Genomic DNA, 18193 nt, shown 5'->3' with positions numbered 1-18193 from the left:
CCACTCCAGAGACTTGAGCGTATATTCTAGGCAGACATGCCAGTGCAGTGCTGAGGGAGCACTGCACTGTCAGAGGTGCTGTCTTTCAGATGAGATGTTAAACTGAGGCCTCTTCTGCTCTCTCAGGTGGATGTAAGATTGCATTACCTTATTCGAAGAAGAGAATACTTATTCCTCAACCAACATCAATGAAACAGATTATCTGGTCATTATCGCAGTGCTGTTTGTGGGAGCTTGCTGTGCACAATTTTGGCTGCATTACAACAGTAACTACACTTCAAAAGTACTTCATTGATCTAATGCACTTTGGGATACCTTGAGGTTGTGAAGTGCGTTATATAAATTCAAGTCTTTCCTTCACTGCTTAGAAGGGTACTGTAGAGGTAAACCTTTAAATGGAAGAGGATTTGAAGTTACTAGAGAAAGAGTGTGCACTTAGTGTGTACCACAGTGCCACATATAAAGTTTAAATCTGTATTGCCATTAATCTGAACAAATTCTGATACTCCACAGGTCTTGGGTGTCCAGATTTAGGATTTATCCACCAATGCGGTAACAGTTTTATCTAAACAGGCAGACTTGCATATTTCAAACCAGGCAAATCAGCAAAGAAGAAGTAGATGATGTGGGAATCGGGGCGCTGGATTGCTCGAGTTTGATAGCCTATGGTAGATTGGACCTCTCTGTACTGGAGGGGTTAATCAAGTACTACGCATGCAAGCAAATTCGGAAGGTTTTTCTCAAGTTGAAAGAACTGGAATGCAGAATCAACACGTGCAATCTGTTACAGCATGGGTGGTTTTGGGTTTAAAGTGTTTCTACGACATGAAAAAGTGTTGAGTTAAAGTTTTCACACGGATAATATTTGAGCAATAATTACGTGACACATAACTGCAGCTGTTCACAACACACATCCTTGGGATTTATGGACAGTTAGAGATATCTATCTGAATCATGATAAGTTGGCTATGATCCAATGAGATTGGCCTGCATCCTATAGCATTGCATGAACTGTGCCACTGAGCTGGAGCACTCTCGACAATACAAGTATCACCAGACTGCAATTTAGGACACACCTCCACATATATGTTCACCCCAATTGGCCAGCTTCACTACCTCAAATGTTTTTCTAACACCATCCATCACATATTTAATTCCTAAAGCATCATAAACAAAAGCATCTTTTTTGGTCAGAGAGGGGGCTATTTGGGCAGTAAACTCCTGGGCTGTGATTAAAATAACTCAGCCTTTGAATCTAGTCAGTGCAGGAGGCATTTATTTCCTTGTATTGCCACGAAGACTGAAAGTGTGCACCCTGCACTCAAATTATTTATTATGGGTTTAGCAGGAGGCAAAGCTGACACTTAAATACAATCAGAGAATCTCACAGGTGGTCATTTGGCCCATCGTGCCTGTGCCAGTTCTTTGAACGAGCGATCCAATTGTTCCCACTCCCCTGCTCCTTCCCCATAGCTACAAATGTTTCCTATTCAAGTATATATCTAATTCCCTTTTGAAAGTTACTATCGAATGTGCTTTACCCACCCTTTCAGGCATCGCGTTCCAGATCATAACTCGCTATGTAAAGAGAGTTTTCCTCATCCATCCCCACTCCGCGCACCCCCCCCTCCACTCTTCCTGCGCTGCCCCCCCACTCCCCACCCACTCCACGCACCCCCCCTCCCCACCCACTCCTCCTGCGCTGCCCCCCCCACCCACTCCGCGCACACCCACCTCGCGCAACCCCCCTCCCCACCCACTCCACGCACCCCCCCTCCCCACCCACTCCTCCTGCGCTGCCCCCCCCCACCCACTCAGCGCACACCCACCTCGCGCACACCCACCTCCACGCAACCCCCCTCCCCACCCACTCCATGCACCCCCCCCCACTCCTCCTGCGCTGCCCCCCCTCCCCACCCACTCCGCGCACCCCCCCCTCCCCACCCACTCCGCGCACCCCTCCCTCCCCACCCACTCCACGCACCCCCCCCACTCCTCCTGCGCTGCGCTGCCCCCCCCCCCACCCACTCCACGCACCCCCCCCACTCCTCCTGCGCTGCCCCCCCCTCCCCACCCACTCCACGCACCCCCCCCCACTCCTCCTGCGCTGCGCTGCCCCCCCCTCCCCACCCACTCCGCGCACCCCCCCCTCCCCACCCACTCCGCGCACCCCCCCCTCCCCACCCACTCCACGCACCCCCCCCCACTCCTCCTGCGCTGCCCCCCCCTCCCCACCCACTCCACGCACCCCCCCCACTCCTCCTGCGCTGCCCCCCCCTCCCCACCCACTCCACGCACCCCCCCCCACTCCTCCTGCGCTGCGCTGCCCCCCCCTCCCCACCCACTCCGCGCACCCCCCCCTCCCCACCCACTCCGCGCACCCCCCCTCCCCACGCACCCCCCCTCCCCACCCACTCCATGCACCCCCCCCACTCCTCCTGCGCTGCCCCCCCCTCCCCACCCACTCCGCCCACCCCCCCCCACTCCTCCTGCGCTGCCCCCCCTCCACACCCACTCCACGCACCCCCCCCACCCACTCCTCCTGCGCTGCCCCCCCCCACCCACCCCCCCTCCGTACACCCCCCCCTCCCCACGCATCCCCCCCCACTCCTCCTCCGCTGCCCCCCCCTCCCCACCCACCCACCCAACATCACCAAATGTTACACAAATCTGGAATAACCAATCCATTCCGCCTCATCGCTAGTGGGAAGCGGGGTAGGCCAAGTCTATTTTGGATTGTTAGTTTATTTTGGTTATTCGCCAACTACAAGCTCAGTGTATTGGTACTGCTAATCAAATATTGGTTTTATTTTCCAGCGGTGTGAAAAAGCTCCTTCAGAGACGGTGACAGTCTCAAAACACAAGTGTGCATTCTTCCACGATTTATCACAAGGCTCCTTAAGAAGCATGGAATTTTAGAAATCCACAGAAATTGCCAGGACAACAGAATATCAATGCAGCCACTGCAGGACGTGAACAGTCTCCAATTTCAATCAGCTGAGGAGAGGAATAAAACTACAGAAATGCAAGAGTTCATTGTTTGGATTCTATTCATTTTACAAAATAAATCAATGGTTGCAACACAAGACAAACACACAAACCTGAGTCAATTCATCCAACTGTTCTTTCAATGCAGAGATGTCCCCTTTGGAATTGGAGTTCCACAGCTCTTCATTAAGCTAGAGAAACACAGCAACAATAGACTTTAGCGAGTTATGGCCTAGTGGAGGATTCCATGATGTTTAGACAGCTAGCTGTGAAATATTACACTTGAAATATTGTGTTGGCCTTTTGGGTTTTTAAGTATCTCTGGTATATGTACTTTTTCTTTAGGATACCCCGGAGGTCATAAAAGGTTAGAATCACGCAGCACAGATATGCAGGCCCAATATATCTGTGCTGGCTCTTTGAACGAGCTATCCAATCAGTCCCACTCCTCAGCTCTTTCCCCATAGCCCTGCAATTTATTTTCCCTCCAGTCTATATCCAATTCCTTTTTGAAAGTTACTATTGAATCTGCTTCCAGCGCCCTTTCAGGCAGCGCGTTCCAGATCATAATTCATGGAGCAAAAAAAAATCTCCACCCTGGCTTTCTTGCCAATTACCTTAAACCTGTGCCTTCTGGTTACCGACCCTCCTACCAGTGGAAACAGTTTCACTTTATTTGCTATATCAAACCCCCCATAGAGTTTAGAACACCTCTATTAAATCTCACCTTAACCTTCACTGCTCCAAAGGAAAACAATCCCAGTTTCTCCAGATAACTGAAGACCCTCATCCCTGGTGTCATTCTGCACCCTCTCCAAGGCGTTCACATCCTACCTAAAGTGTGGTGCCCAGAATTGGACACAATACTCCAGTTGAGGCCGAACCAGTGATTTATAAAAGGTTCCTTTCAGATATGGATTTTCAGGTATGGAAATAACATCTGCAGAATGTAGCTGCTCAGGGTTGAGTACTGAATTGGAATCTTCGATTGCTATTGTGGAGTTATGGGGGGCAGGAGAGGAGAAATAGGAATAATTGCAGTTTTAGAGGCCCTGAATTGCAGTCGGAGACATATCTCCTGAGTTCGCCTCTGACCCGAAAAAGAATATGTAGTACCTGGTCTCTCCGGAATCTTCAGGTCCTGGGTCTCCAGGCGCACGCCTGTGTAAAGGTCCATGGATCCCAGGGACCCAGGCGGTTCGGAAGCCTACCTGGGATTACGTGGGCCAGCCCAACCACTTATAAAGGAGGATTCCTTAAAAGCTCATTGGGATTCCATTTATGAATCCCATTAAGCTTATGGGAATTCCCAAATAAAACACATTTCCAATAAAAGTAAATATGCCCATGTTCAAAATGAATTAAAAGGCAATTTGATTAAGCATTTAAAGTAAAAATGTACATTTTTGAAAAATAATAAAAACATTTTATTCAGACTCAAAATTTACATGAACTAATTTTGAATGTTTTTGTATGTTTTAATCATTTAAAAAAAAAATTAATTGAACATTTATTTTAAACCCGTACGCTGATCAAGGTTTCATGGGCATTCGTTGGGCAAGTAGCCCAACCGGTGAAAGTGTTTTGGGGGCGCACGTGGCTGACACTTGACAGATCGCAAGTTCTGAGTTTTCATGCATGCGCAGCGCCTGCTGAAACCCGGAGGACTTACGCTGTGTGTCCGCCGTCATCGGCCCCACAGAACCAGGGCCATTATGATGGAGGTTTTAGCTATAGCCACTTCCTCAGGATATTAAATAATTGGGGGAGTGAGTGCAACTTCTACACATTCTGGAAAGCATCAATGTTATCTCACTTGCAAATCGACAGTACATCGCTCACACAGAATGGGGGAAAGGTCCTTGTGTGCTTGTAGTTGTATAAAAGTGATTAATTCGAGATCTAACTGTATGATTACAAAAGCCACTTTACAGATATAAAAAAAGAATGAATTATTAATGTACACTTTAAAAAAAAATAGAATATTGAGCTTTAAAGTCAGATGCCATCTATAAAACTTGCACAAATGCAGCTGCAGGATCAGATAACAGAAATAGTTTTAGTTTGACAGAGGCTAGCCGCTGATAGGATAAGATGAAGGCGTGAGGAGGCTCATTTGGAGCATTAACACCAGTATAGACCTGTTGGGCACAAGGGTCTGTTCCTATGCTGTAAAATTCAATAGTTGGAGTGACCCATGCAATGTATGTACAACTCCGACAACACTCAGTTGTCACTCTGCAATACTTGGAAGACGAAGTCCCTCAACCTTAGCTAGAAATTCACATGTCGCCAGCAGTAACAACCAAGAAAAGAGTAGAAAATGCCAAATAAACAGAAAATGCTGGAAATCTCAGCAGGTCAGGCAGCATCTGTGGACTTTCTGAATTTGCTGTGTTTTTTTTTATATAAAATAAATGAGTAGTTTATCGCAGGTTGGTAATTTTGATATAAATCAGCTCAGGCAATGAAAGATTGTTTCCTCCCTTTTGTCTTATTGCTGGCTTTCTGGGATACTATTTTAGTTTTTTATATTTTGTTAAGAAATGAACAATTTTCAAGTTGGTTAGCGACTACGTTGCAGTGTAAAACCCTCTTTGTAAGTTGATAGCCGAACAATATTTTTAAAGAACGTGACATGTTTCAGTACCTTTTTCATTCGATCTATGACTGCCTGTAGATCCATCACTTCCGCCTCGTGTCGCTTCTGCAATGTGGCCACTTTCGCCTCGAGCTTCACCTGCTCCTGGAAGGGATGAAGCTCAAACAGTGAGCATTTTGTTCGTCAAAGAGTGAACAAGCAATCTTTGTTATCTAAAGACCTGTTTTTGGCACACTACACGAGTCGATGGCAATAAAACGAACAACCTATTGAGTAGTACAACAGTGTCTTCAAAACTGGAGCAGTTCCAAGGCTCCGTTTCATTAAAAGGACAATACGAGCTGGAGATCAGTCTCTCCCTCTTCTCTCTCTCTCTCTCTCTCTCTCTCTCTCCCCGCCGAATATGGGATTGGCTTGTTTAATTCCAACTTGGTCCATAAAGGGCTGGAAAGTAACTTCACACTTGGTTTAGTTTTGGAGCAACAATTGAAACCAACAGTAATATTGTCTTAAAACAGAAAATGCTGGAAATCTCAGCAGGCCAAGCAGGATCTGTGGAGAGAAACAGGGTTAACATTTCAGGCCTGTGAACCTTAACTCAGTTTCTCTCCACAGTTGCTGCCTGACCTGCTGAGCACCAGCCTTTAGTTTCTCTTGCCCAGTTTTCGGAGGGAAGAGCCATGCCATTCATTAAAATCTAAACATCTCGTCACATTGGCTCATTGACAGCTCCTTGGATTTGAACAGCCAGTTATCATTTGCTTGGTCCCAGTAATTTGCTGGAAAGTATTTCTCAGCCTGGCAGAATCTGAAGGCAGGCTTGATAGAAAAAAGATAAAGAACGGCCACACAAACATACAGGGGCCGAAATTGCCCCTTCCCTTAAGGTCTGTTACCGCCAGAAATTGGCGGCCACGCTGCAGAGTGCAAGGGCCGCCATTTTGAAAATTCCACTCCTGCGGTATCCCGGCGGTGATCCGCTCTCCTCCTCCACCACTCCGCTGCTGCCGATCCGTCCTAACTGCGTCATCGGAGCACGCACTGCCGATGTGCCCCCCAAATGCAAAATTCCGCGCTGAAAATCTTCCTCCCGCTGCTCAGTGCCACCAGCAGCTCTTTCTGACGATCCACTGTGCTTGGAGCGATTGCAAAATGGCGGTGCGGCCGCCATTAAAGGGGAGGACCTACTGCCGCGGCCGCCATCTTATTTTATTTGTCGGCCGACTGCCATGTCGGGCCGACAATTATGCCCCCGGGTTCAGCCGGGCCGTCAACAGACAGCCTGGCACCCCCTCTTGGATGCCAGGCTGCTGGCCCGGCCGAAACCCTCCCAGGTGGCCCAGTGGATCGAACTTAAAGAATTGCAGAGGCTCTCCCCTTTAAGTGAAGGGGAGAGCCGTGATGATGCACCATCACCGTGGTGACAGCGGCGGATACCCCGCCCGCCTACACCTCCGCCCCTTTACTTACCGAACTGCTGCTCCCACTGTGACCGACTTCCGGGTCGCTCGAAAATAAAAGCCAAAGAACGGAATTTCGCGCAAGAGGCCACGGCGGAGAAAACAGTCGGAACCGGACAAGTGCGCCGCGTTTTCGGCGGGGGGCAAGTTCGGCCCCACATAGTTTAGAGCAGCAATCACGGATGTTAAGTTATAGTCTACTTACTCAAGGAGCTAGGCAAGTTTAAACCGCAATAAAATGATTGGTACTCTTCACTAATTCTTTTATGTTTTAATAAATTGGTGTGGCAATTTAAGTCCTGGTCCAGTGTACTGTTACTCTGCCTCCTTCCAAAGTCAGGGAGGTTCATGAGGGTTCTCCATTCAGCCCCATGGCATGCTACAGATTCACCTAACGTATCTGGACAAGTGCAAGAATCGCTGGGATATCAGAGTGAAGCTCGCCTCTGGAAGTGGAAGTAAATGGTGCTGCAGGGCCGCCCCTCTTCCCCAAAGCAATTTTGAGTCAAACCTGCCAAATATAATTACACAAATGCTTTTTTTTTAATGTAGATGTAGTTACTAAATCAAGGGATAACCAAACCGGGAATGCAGTTTTTCCATTTACACCCAATAGCAACACAGTCAGAAGCAATGCAGAAGTCTTCATACATATCCCCAATGTGCTTTCCATCATCGTCTATCCATATATTCCCAGTGATGGAACCGTCAGTCTCCTGATGCCTCAGTTAGAAAGACAAACACTGATCAGTTGTCCATTCACCTTTGCACACTGGCTAGCATTAAAGAAAGCACAAGGCTAGCTTCGCCCATACCATGACTCAATGCAAAAGTCAACACAATAAAAACATAACAGGGGCAGTAGGCCATACGGCCCCTCGAGCCTGCTCCGCCATTCAATACGATCATGGCTGATCTGATCATGGACTCAGCTCCACTTCCCTGCCCGCTCCCCATAGCCCCTTATCAACTAAGAAACTGCCTATTTCTACCTTAAATTTATTCAATGTTCCAGCTTCCACAGCTCTCTGAGGCAGCGAATTCCACAGATTTACAACCCTCTGAGAAGAAATTCCTCCTTATCTCAGTGCTCATCTCATCCTCATGTCAGCAGACAGGTCCCCTCTTCAGTCGCCCAACCAGTATGAGTAATCACAGTGGTATCGTATAATGAATATTATCAATTACATATAAAGACGTGCCAGGGTAGAATGCATTTAAAAACACACAAACCCTTCTCTCGTACATTCATTTTGGCAAACTAGAAGGCATAATGGGATTGGGGGAGGGGGGGGGGGGGGGGAGTAGGGTGCATATATTGTGGCACACAAGGTATCACAATTGTGTGCGACAAACTGGATGGACCAAAGGGTCTTTTCCTGTCCATCATAGTCTGTAATATGTATTAACATTTTCTAGTTTGAAGAATCACACAATTTATTGACAAACTGTGTTTTAATCTCTGCCCAAGCAATTTATCTTTGCAGCCAACGTATCTTACTACAACCACCTCTGATCAGGTTCACTGATTAAGATTAAATCATTAACTGTAGAAACAATATTTAATTTTCTTTAAACGATGTGGTCAGCAGTATGAATGATAAATTGTGCGCTGCAGAGTAAGATATCCCGAAGATATTTCACTTTATTGTTAGCACGTTCAGCCTGTCAGTCGGGCCAGACACCCACGGGTGGATATACAACATTCCCAATCACAGTATAATCGTGCGTCCCAGTACAAATCTTCTTGCTGCCTTCCAGCTATAACCTACGAATGCTTTCATTTTGGCTTTCAGAAGATGTACTAATTTCCTATAAGTAGAGCAGCAGGTGTGCGTTGCTTTGATCATCAATTTGTAACATAATGCAAAGAGGAGATGTGCGAGAATTGACTATTTTTGCCGAGTAATTTATAACATTGTGGGGACCGCCCCCACTGGGGCAGTTGGCAAAGCTGGAGCTATAAACGAGAAGGTCCCATGTTCAATTGTCGGTCTGGAGCCACTGCTAGAGCTACAACAGGCCACAGCACACACGGGTTAAGGAAAGGAGAATCAGCCAGGTTTCCCATTCCCAATCACTAGCCAATAACAACAGAAAGAACAGAGGTGGGACTGATCAGATAGCTCTTTCAAAGAGCTGGCACAGACACCATGGGCCAAATGGCCTCCTCCCATGCTGTAAGATTCTATGATTCGATTTGTATAGAGTCTTAAATGCAGGAAGACCTCCCAAATGATGCCCGTTAGAATGTCTGCATGTGGATTGGATGTTGGGTGAGGATGGTATCAGGCTCATCTGCGATTCCCTTCATGGCCAAGTGGCCCGATGGTGCTCACTGTTTAGGATTCCACAGGAATAATGGACATTTGAGCAAGGTGGTGGAGGGCGTCCAATGCCCACGCAGCCAAGAGTCAATGGAGCCAAAGTGGAAAAAGGAATTGGTAAAAAGATTATAATCCTGCAACGCTATTTTCTTGGAGCCATACTCCCACTGTCCCAAGGGTTAAAAAGAGATGCTATTTAATTGGAGTCCAGGGAAAGTTTACGCAATAACATTCTTGCACATTTTCCAGTTGCAGATTTTAAAGAATGCAGAGCAGTAAATGATTAATAATTACCACAACAATTACACATCTACAAGTTGGCACAGAATCCACATCAACTCTCACACTTGGATCTCACCTCGCCTCGGATTTTCTGCTCCAGTCTTGTAGCCTGCTGTTGCATGTCTTCCTCCATTTCAGCCAGCCGCGCGTCAGCCATTGCTTCCGTCCTGCAACAAGATCATTATTTATTATTGGTTATTTACTGGTAGGTTAAAGCAAACTGCTCACCCTTTTAGTTAAACAGCATTTCAAAAGAAAGACCAACATAGCTTTGGGAAGTTACACTTGGGTGAAAAAGCTGCTTAGGCCACGTGTATAAAAGGTTAACTATCACTAAGGAAACACACCAAACTATTCATAGAATCATAGAATGGTTATAGTACAGAAGGAGACCCGTCGAGCCCGTGCCGGCTCTCTGCAAGAGCACTTCAGCTAGTCCCACTCCCCACCCTTTCCCCGTAGCCCTGCAAATTTTTCTTTCAGGTGCTTATCCAACTCCCTTTTGAAAGCCGTGACTGAATCTGTCTCCAGCACCTTATCAGAGAGTGAATTCCAGATCCTAACCACTCGCTGTGTAAACAAGTTTTTTCTTATGTTGCCTTTGGTTCTTTTGCTAATCACCTTATATCTGTGCCCTCTGGTTCTCGACCCTACCACCAATGGGAACAGTTTCTCTCGATCTACTCTGTCTAGACCCTTCATGAGTTTGAACACTTCTATCAAATCTCCTCTCAATATTCTCTGCTCTAAGGAGATCAACTCCAGCTTCTCCAGTCTATCCACCCAACTGAAGTTCCTCATCCCTGGAATCACTCTCATAAATTGTTTGTGCTCCCTCTCTAAGGCCTTCACATCCTCCCTAAAGTGCAGTGCCCAGAATTGCATGCGATACTCCAGTTAAGGCGAAACCAGTGTTTTATACAGGTTCATAATCATTTCCAAGCTTTTGTACTCTATACGTCTAATCACGAAGCCCAGGATCCCATATGCTTTTTTTTTATAAATCGCTTTCTCAACATGTTCTGCCACCTTCAACAATTTGTGCACATATACCCCCCAGGTCTCCCTGTTCATTCACCCACTTTAGGATTGTACCCTTTAGTTTATATTTCCTCTCCTCATTCTTTCTACCAAAATGCATCACTTCACACTTTTCTATGTTAAATTTCATCTGCCATGTGTCTGGCCATTCCACCAGCCTGTCTATGTCCTTTTGAAGTCTATCACTATCCATCATAGACGGTCCCTCGAACGAGGATGACTTGCTTCCACAAGAGTTCACAGGTGTTTCAATGAAGGACCCGATGTTCCAGTCTTGAACTCCAGTTGAGAGGGTGGAAGATGCCTGTGGGTGGATTTTTTTTTAAAAACGTGTGGTGATCGTTGCACATCAGCCACCACACGGGCTTGACATTGACAGAGCTAGGTCTTGGTCCAGTGGCAAAGGTTAACCAGGACAACTGGAGACCTGCTCTGCTGCACGGACCTAGTACACACACATATCGCAGTGTTGGCTGGCCTGTGCTGCCCCTAGGCCTTCGGCTCTTCTAGGCTCCATACCCTCATTCGCCGCACCTCCGCTACAGTGTTCCAGGGCCCAGCGCTCCAGCTCTATTTAGAGCCCCGACCTGCGGTGGTGTTCTCACACAGGTCGGGGCGGCCCACGATATCAATATCCTCTGTACTTCCAAGTTATCTGCAAATTTTGAAATTGTGCCCTGTACACACGCATCCAAGTCATTAATATATATCAGGAAAAGCAATGATCTTCGTTCCGTCCACGGGGGAACACCACTGTATACCTTCCTCCAGTCTGAAAAACAACCGTTCACCAGTACTCTCTGTTTCCTGTCACTGACACAATCCCGTATCCATGCTGCCACTGTCCCTTTTATTCCACGGGCTTCAACTTTGCTGCAAGCCGATTATGTGACACTTTATCAAATGCCTTTTGGAAATCCATGGAAACCACGTCAACCGCATTGCCCTCATCAACCCTCTGTGTTACCGCATCAAAAAACTCAATCAAATTGGTTAAACACGATTTGCCTTTAACAAATCTGTGTTGGTTTTCTTTAATGAATCCACACTTGTCCAAGTGACTGTTAATTTTGTCCCCGATTAATGTTTCTCAAAGCTTCCCACTACCGATGTTAAACTGACTGGCCTATAGTTGCTGGGTTTAACTTTTTTGAACAATGGTGTAACATTTACAATTCCCCAGTCCTCTGTCACTGCCCCTGGTTCTAAGGAGGATTGGAAGATCATGGCCAATACCTCCGTGATTTCTTCCTTCACTTCCCTCAGTGTCCCAGGATGCATCCCATCTGGTCCTGGTGACTTATCTACTTTAAGTACAGCCAACCTTTCTAGTACCACGTCCTCATCAATTCTTATCCCATCCAATATCTCCTCTACCTCCTCCTTTACTATGTCTGTGACAGCATCTTCCTTGGTGAAGACAGATGCAATGTATTCATTTAATACCTCAGTCATACTCTCTGCCTCCATGACTAACTTTTCTTTTTGGTCCCTAATCGGCCCCATCCCTCCTCTTACTGCCCGTTTATATGCCGATAGAAGACTTTTGGCTTACCTTTTTATGTTAGCTGCCATTCTATTCTCATATCCTATTGTTGTCATTCTGTTCTCATACCCATTGCAGAGAGCTTTTCAGCTTTTGGTTGTGGCCTTGCGAGAATATAAAGCAGCTACCTAACTTTATGTTGATTGAACTTTTTAAGCTTCTTCAACAGAAAATTAATGCAAGGCTTGATGGAACACAGATGGCGGCTGGGGAGATCGCCACTCACTCTCAGTACACGATACTGATGCAGGAGTCTTTTACACTCGAGAAACTCGAGAATAAATGCACTGATGGAAGTTTTCAGGGTGCCTGCTCCCACAGAGGAAATCAATGCCCCACATGCTGTTCTTGGTTACACCCTTCCCCTTGGAATATCTCCATCGTTTTGGTGGCAAAAATATAGACATTAAAATTTGATACCTCAGAGTACTCGGATTGCTACAAATCTCAGCTCCGCTCTAAATATTCTCTTGGCTTTGGCAGCACTGGGCTCCTCTGTAAGCGGATCCCCCATACGCTACATACGCTACAATCAGGAGTTTGCCTTTACTGCCCAATATGTAGGCATACGATAGTGTAGCCCAGGAGACCGCAACAATGAAGCCCCATAATTACACGAACCTGATACCGTAAACTCACACGCGTTCCCGCATACACTGTCCCAGTCTTTCAATAAGCAGGCGGATTAGCACTGTAGTGACAAGGCCAAATCCAAGGCTGTTTTATGTTAGTCAAGAAGTGAACATACAGAGTATAAGTTACAGCAGATCTCATCTTTCTTCAACTCAGTGTATCCCCTCCTCCTAATAATAGAAAAGAAAATAACATACGCTATAGTATCCCTAGTTCGCAGGCTACCTAAATCTGACAAGCTCTCAAACAGGGCAGAGTAGGTCTGTTCCCTCACCGCCTTCCACAACCGACTTCCTATGTTGTTCCCTCACCGCACACAATGTCAGCAATCCGACCTTTGACCTCCTCCCAGTTGGCCAGCAGAACTACCAATTAAAATCCGCTACTGCCCCATGAGGTGGAGCACCCTATTTCCTGTTGTTGTCATTATTAGGTCTATTCTGGCGCAATGAAGTCCAGTTTGACTTTAGGATGGGGAAGGGAAGGGTCGCAACTGCCGAGGGTGGGTGTCCTGGGGTAGCAGTGGCCCAGATTATATTTGTGGGCCCTGGAGGGGTGCACTCCTGCTCCTCTGAGGGCCAGAAAAATAATTCAAGACTAACCTTTGTTGGCCCTCTTCTCTCCCATCGCCCATGGATCTGGCTGAAGCCTGCACTGTGCAGGCTCCAATCAGCTTTACCTCAAATGGCATTAGGGGCCCAATCTATGTCGTAGGAACTCGATTTCATGTTAAAAAGAGGCCTATTGCCTGAAACAGGCAGGCACTTTGGAAACCCGACGATAGGCCCCTTTCAAAATTAACATTAACGGGGCGGTGATGCCGTTAAAGAATTTTGCACGTCAAATATATTTTTGTAACATTTGCTAAACACAAACTGTGTCATGGTTCAACAAATAAGTTAATGTCGTTTTTACAGGATTAAAATAGGTAGCCCAATTCCTTTAAACCCTAAAGAACGTTTAATTACAGAATCGAATTGTGAAGCGATGATTCATACATTGGCAGATAAAAAAATGGCTGCTGAAATAATACATCAGCAGTGTAGTCACTCATTGTTCGGGGGGCTTTCATTTGATTTGTGCGCTTTATGAAGCACATTGTTTAACATCTTCCCTTCATATCACCGTTTGCTCGATTTTTGATGAGCTTGTCAACCCATTTCAAATAAAACGGCATTAAAAAATTGCAAGCAGGACTGTGAAGGGAGCATGATAAACTGTGCTGTAGTTAAATCCTCTGGAGTTACAGGTTGCAAAAGTTAAACCGCAAATGATTAATCTCTGCCTTTTCTACATTGCTCTGAGCAAATCACATACTTAGGGCCTCATTTTGGTATTAAGCAGACTGCTAATATTTTATGCATCAAGTTTCGTATATCAACATATTCACACCTGTACATTTTGGCTATTTATAGCTGAACATCAGCAATACAACTTTTGACCGACTTAGGTTTTTTGGCAATTGGATGGGTGTTGGGTCGATTACCATTTGCAAGTGTATGTTCCACACTCGGGTATTGCAAGCTATCTAGTGCCCAGACTCTCGTTCAGCTTCAAGGCATTTCTTACAAAAGATCCCGGTGGATGACGATTCCATGGTCATTTGTAGCTTTCATCCTTTCCACAAGTTTTAATGTTGCTGGAACACTGCTGGAAGGCACCGTGCAAACCCACTCAACAGTTTCAGTGAAAAAGAGATGCAATGATTTGGTGTCACTCAAAGGCTAACATGAGTATTCTTTCACCATTAATCTTTGACTTGAAGACTATGGGCCTGAAATTCATTATCATAGGCAGTCCCTCGAGTCGAGGATGACTTACTTCCACGTCAAGAAGTTCACAGGTGTTTCAATGAAGGACCTAAAATTCCAGGTCCGAACTAAATCTTGAAGGGTGGAAGATGCCTGTGCGTGGATTTTTTTTTAAAACATGTGGTGGCCGTTGCACACCAGCCACTACACGGGCTTGACAGAGCTAGGTCTTGGACCAGTAGCAAGGATTAACCAAGACAACTGGGCCTGAAATTATGGTGGTTTCGACAGCGTATGCTGTCGGCAGCCTTCTGAAAGGCCATCACAGGTTCAGAGTTTCCGCTCTGTGCATGTATGAAACCCCAGAACTTGGAATCTCGCTGATGCAGAGTTGGGCCAATGCAGTCCCAAAATGCCCAGGCAACTCAATCCATTGGCCCAACTAAAAAAAACAGTAAAAGGGAATATTATTTGAATGGGGAGAAATTACAACATGCTGCGGTGCAGAGGGACCTGGGGGTCCTTGTACATGAATCCCAAAAAGTTAGTTTGCAGGTGCAGCAGGTAATCAGGAAGGCGAATGGAATGTTGGCCTTCATTGCGAGAGGGATGGAGTACAAAAGCAGGGAGGTCCTGCTGCAACTGTACAGGGTATTGGTGAGGCCGCACCTGGAGGACTGCGTGCAGTTTTGGTCACCTTATTTAAGGAAGCATATACTAGCTTTGGAGGGGGTACAGAGACGATTCACTAGACTGATTCCGGAGATGAGGGGGTTACCTTATGATGATAGATTGAGTAGACTGGGTCTTTACTCGTTGGAGTTCAGAAGGATGAGGGGTGATCTTATAGAAACATTTAAAATAATGAAAGGGATAGTCAAGATAGAGGCAGAGAGGTTGTTTCCACTGGTCGGGGAGACTAGAACTAGGGGGCACAGCCTCAAAATACGGGGGAACCAATTTAAAACCGAGTTGAGAAGGAATTTCTTCTCCCAGAGGGTTGTGAATCTGTGGAATTCTCTGTCCAAGGAAGCAGTTGAGGCTAGCTCATTGAATGTATTCAAGTCACAGATAGATAGATTTTTAACCAATATGGGAATTAAGGGTTATGGGGAGCGGGCGGGTAAGTGGAGCTGAGTCCATGGCCAGATCAGCCATGATCTTGTTGAATGGCGGAGCAGGCTCGAGGGGCTAGATGGCTTACTCCTGTTCCTAATTCTTATGTTCTTATGACTACTGCCCAACGAATGCCCACGAAACCCTCGTGTCTGGTAAAGGCAGGCATAGGGTCTGCTTTTACCAGCGGAACGGTTAAAATGTTAAAATGATTTTTTTTAATGAATAAAACACACACATACATTTGAAGTTAGTTTAGGTAAATCTTGGCCCGTTTTAAAATGTTTAAATTTATTTTACAAAATAGAACATTTTTATTCTAAATGCTTAATTAAAGGGTGTTTTAATTAATTTTGAACATGGGCACGGGGTGTGACTTCTTATTTATTTGGGTATTTCTAATACACATGGGGATTCCGTACGTAAATGGAATCCCCTTAAGCATCATAGGAATCCTCCTCATTGATTGGTTGACCGGGCCAATGTGATCGCAGGGACGCTTGTGAACCGCAGCACCTCTGGGATCCGTGGGCCTTTAGGCAGGCGTACGCTGCAGGCCCAAGAAGGGAATTCTCCATAGCTGTTGAGCCAGACAGTTAGATCGGAAATATTTTGCGGGTCGGAGGCGTACTCTGGAGGTACGCCGCCAGCCACAAATTCAGGGCCTGTAAGAAATTAAGGCATTGAGACAAGGCTTCTCGGATCAATACTGCACATCCAATAGGCCAAGTCTAACTTAGAGTCATGGCCTATTCCAATTTACATAGTGTCTGGAATGAAACAGTTAGAAAACCAAAAGGCTCGAGGGGCTAGATGGCCTACTCCTGTTCCTAATTCTTATGTTCTATTTCCAAGAACACTTGCATGTTCCTCTTTCACTCCAAAAGTGGTTGCGATTTAGATTTTATATTAAGAGAACAGCCTGGGATATCAACGTACACCAGGAGTGTTGAAGCTATGGTCTCTGGGCCAATGCAGTCCCAAAATGCCCAGGCAACTCAATCCAATTGCCCTTCGATTTTATACTCGCTGATTCGCCCTAGTTTAATTTTGGAGGCCCAGAGGTTTGGAAAGGACCATTCATGATGTTGTTACCTCATCGGCAGATAAATCCACAATCATTATATCGAGATGGGTGGCGGTGTGAGCTGTGAGGAGGATGCTAAGAGGCTGCAGGGTGACTTGGACAGGTTAGGCGAGTGGGCAAATGCATGGCAGATGCAGTATAATGTGGATAAATGTGAGGTTATGCACTTTGGTAGCAAAAACACGAAGGCAGAATATTATCTGAATGTCGGCAGATTAGGAAAAGGGGAGGTGCAACGAGACCTGGGTGTCATGGTACATCAGTCATTGAAAGTTGGCATGCAGGTACAGCAGGCGGTGAAGAAGGCAAATGGTATGTTGGCCTTCATAGCTAGGGGATTTGAGTATAGGAGCAGGGAGGTCTTACTGCAGTTGTACAGGGCCTTGGTGAGGCCTCACCTAGAATATTGTGTTCAGTTTTTGTCTCCTAATCTGAGGAAGGACATTCTTGCTATTGAGGGAGTGCAGCGAAGGTTCACAAGACTGATTCCCGGGATAGCAGGACTGACATATGAGGAGAGACTGGATCGACTGGGCCTGTATTCACTGGAGTTTAGAAGAATGAGAGGGGACCTCATAGAAACATATAAAATACTGACGGGACTGGACAGGTTAGATGCAGGAAGAATGTTCCGAAGTTGGGGAAGTTCAGAGCCAGAGGACACAGTCTAAGGATAAGGGGGAGGCCATTTAGGACCGAGATGAGGAGAAACTTCTTCACTCAAAGTTGTTAACCTGTGGAATTCCCTACCACAGAGAGCTGTTGAGGTCAGTTCATTGTATATATTCAAGAGGGAGTTAGATGTGGCCCTTACGACTAAAGGGATCAAGGGGTATGGAGAGAAAGCAGGAAAGGGGTACTGAGGGAATGATCAGCCATGATCATATTGAATGGTGGTGCAGGCTCGAAGGGCCGAATGGCCTACTCCTGCACCTATCTTCTATGTTTCTATGTTTCTATCTGCTAATATTAGAACTGAAGATGTACAACAATTAGCATAGTGGTTATGTCACTGGACTCGTAATCCAGAGGCCTAGATTAATGATCCAGAGACACGAGTTCAAGTCCTACCATGGCAGCTGGGGAATTTAAATTCAAAATAATTCAATAAAAATCTGGAATAAAAAGCGACTGTAAAACTACAGGATTGTTGTAAAAACCCATCTGGTTCACTCACGTCCTTTACGTCCTTTAGGGAAGGAAGTCTGGCCAGACCCACATGTGGTTGTCTCTTAACTGCTCTCTCAGGTGACCTAACAAGCCACTCAGTTGTATTCAAGAAGGGGGTTTCTTGAGGGCAATTAGGGATGGATAATAAATGCCGGCCTTGCCAGTGATATCCACATCTCGTGAATTAATT

General features: G+C 46.1%; 1 protein-coding gene across 1 annotated transcript in view; it reads right to left on the bottom strand.

Annotated features, from left to right (window-relative positions):
- rasef2 (RAS and EF-hand domain containing 2) overlaps positions 1-18193 on the bottom strand; it is a 95632-nt gene that overhangs the window by 38406 nt on the left and 39033 nt on the right. Inside the window, exons 3-5 of the mRNA XM_070858293.1 lie at positions 9736-9826; positions 5639-5734; positions 3102-3179 (exon numbers count right to left, since the gene is read on the bottom strand). Coding sequence (XP_070714394.1) covers positions 3102-3179; positions 5639-5734; positions 9736-9826 — 265 coding nt within the window. The remainder of the gene's footprint in view (positions 1-3101; positions 3180-5638; positions 5735-9735; positions 9827-18193) is intronic.

The sequence above is a fragment of the Pristiophorus japonicus genome, chromosome 17 (genome assembly GCF_044704955.1).
Source record: "Pristiophorus japonicus isolate sPriJap1 chromosome 17, sPriJap1.hap1, whole genome shotgun sequence".
Taxonomy (NCBI): domain Eukaryota; kingdom Metazoa; phylum Chordata; class Chondrichthyes; family Pristiophoridae; genus Pristiophorus; species Pristiophorus japonicus.
Note: the sequence above shows the minus strand (reverse complement) of the source record. Positions and strands in the feature narration are given on the sequence as shown.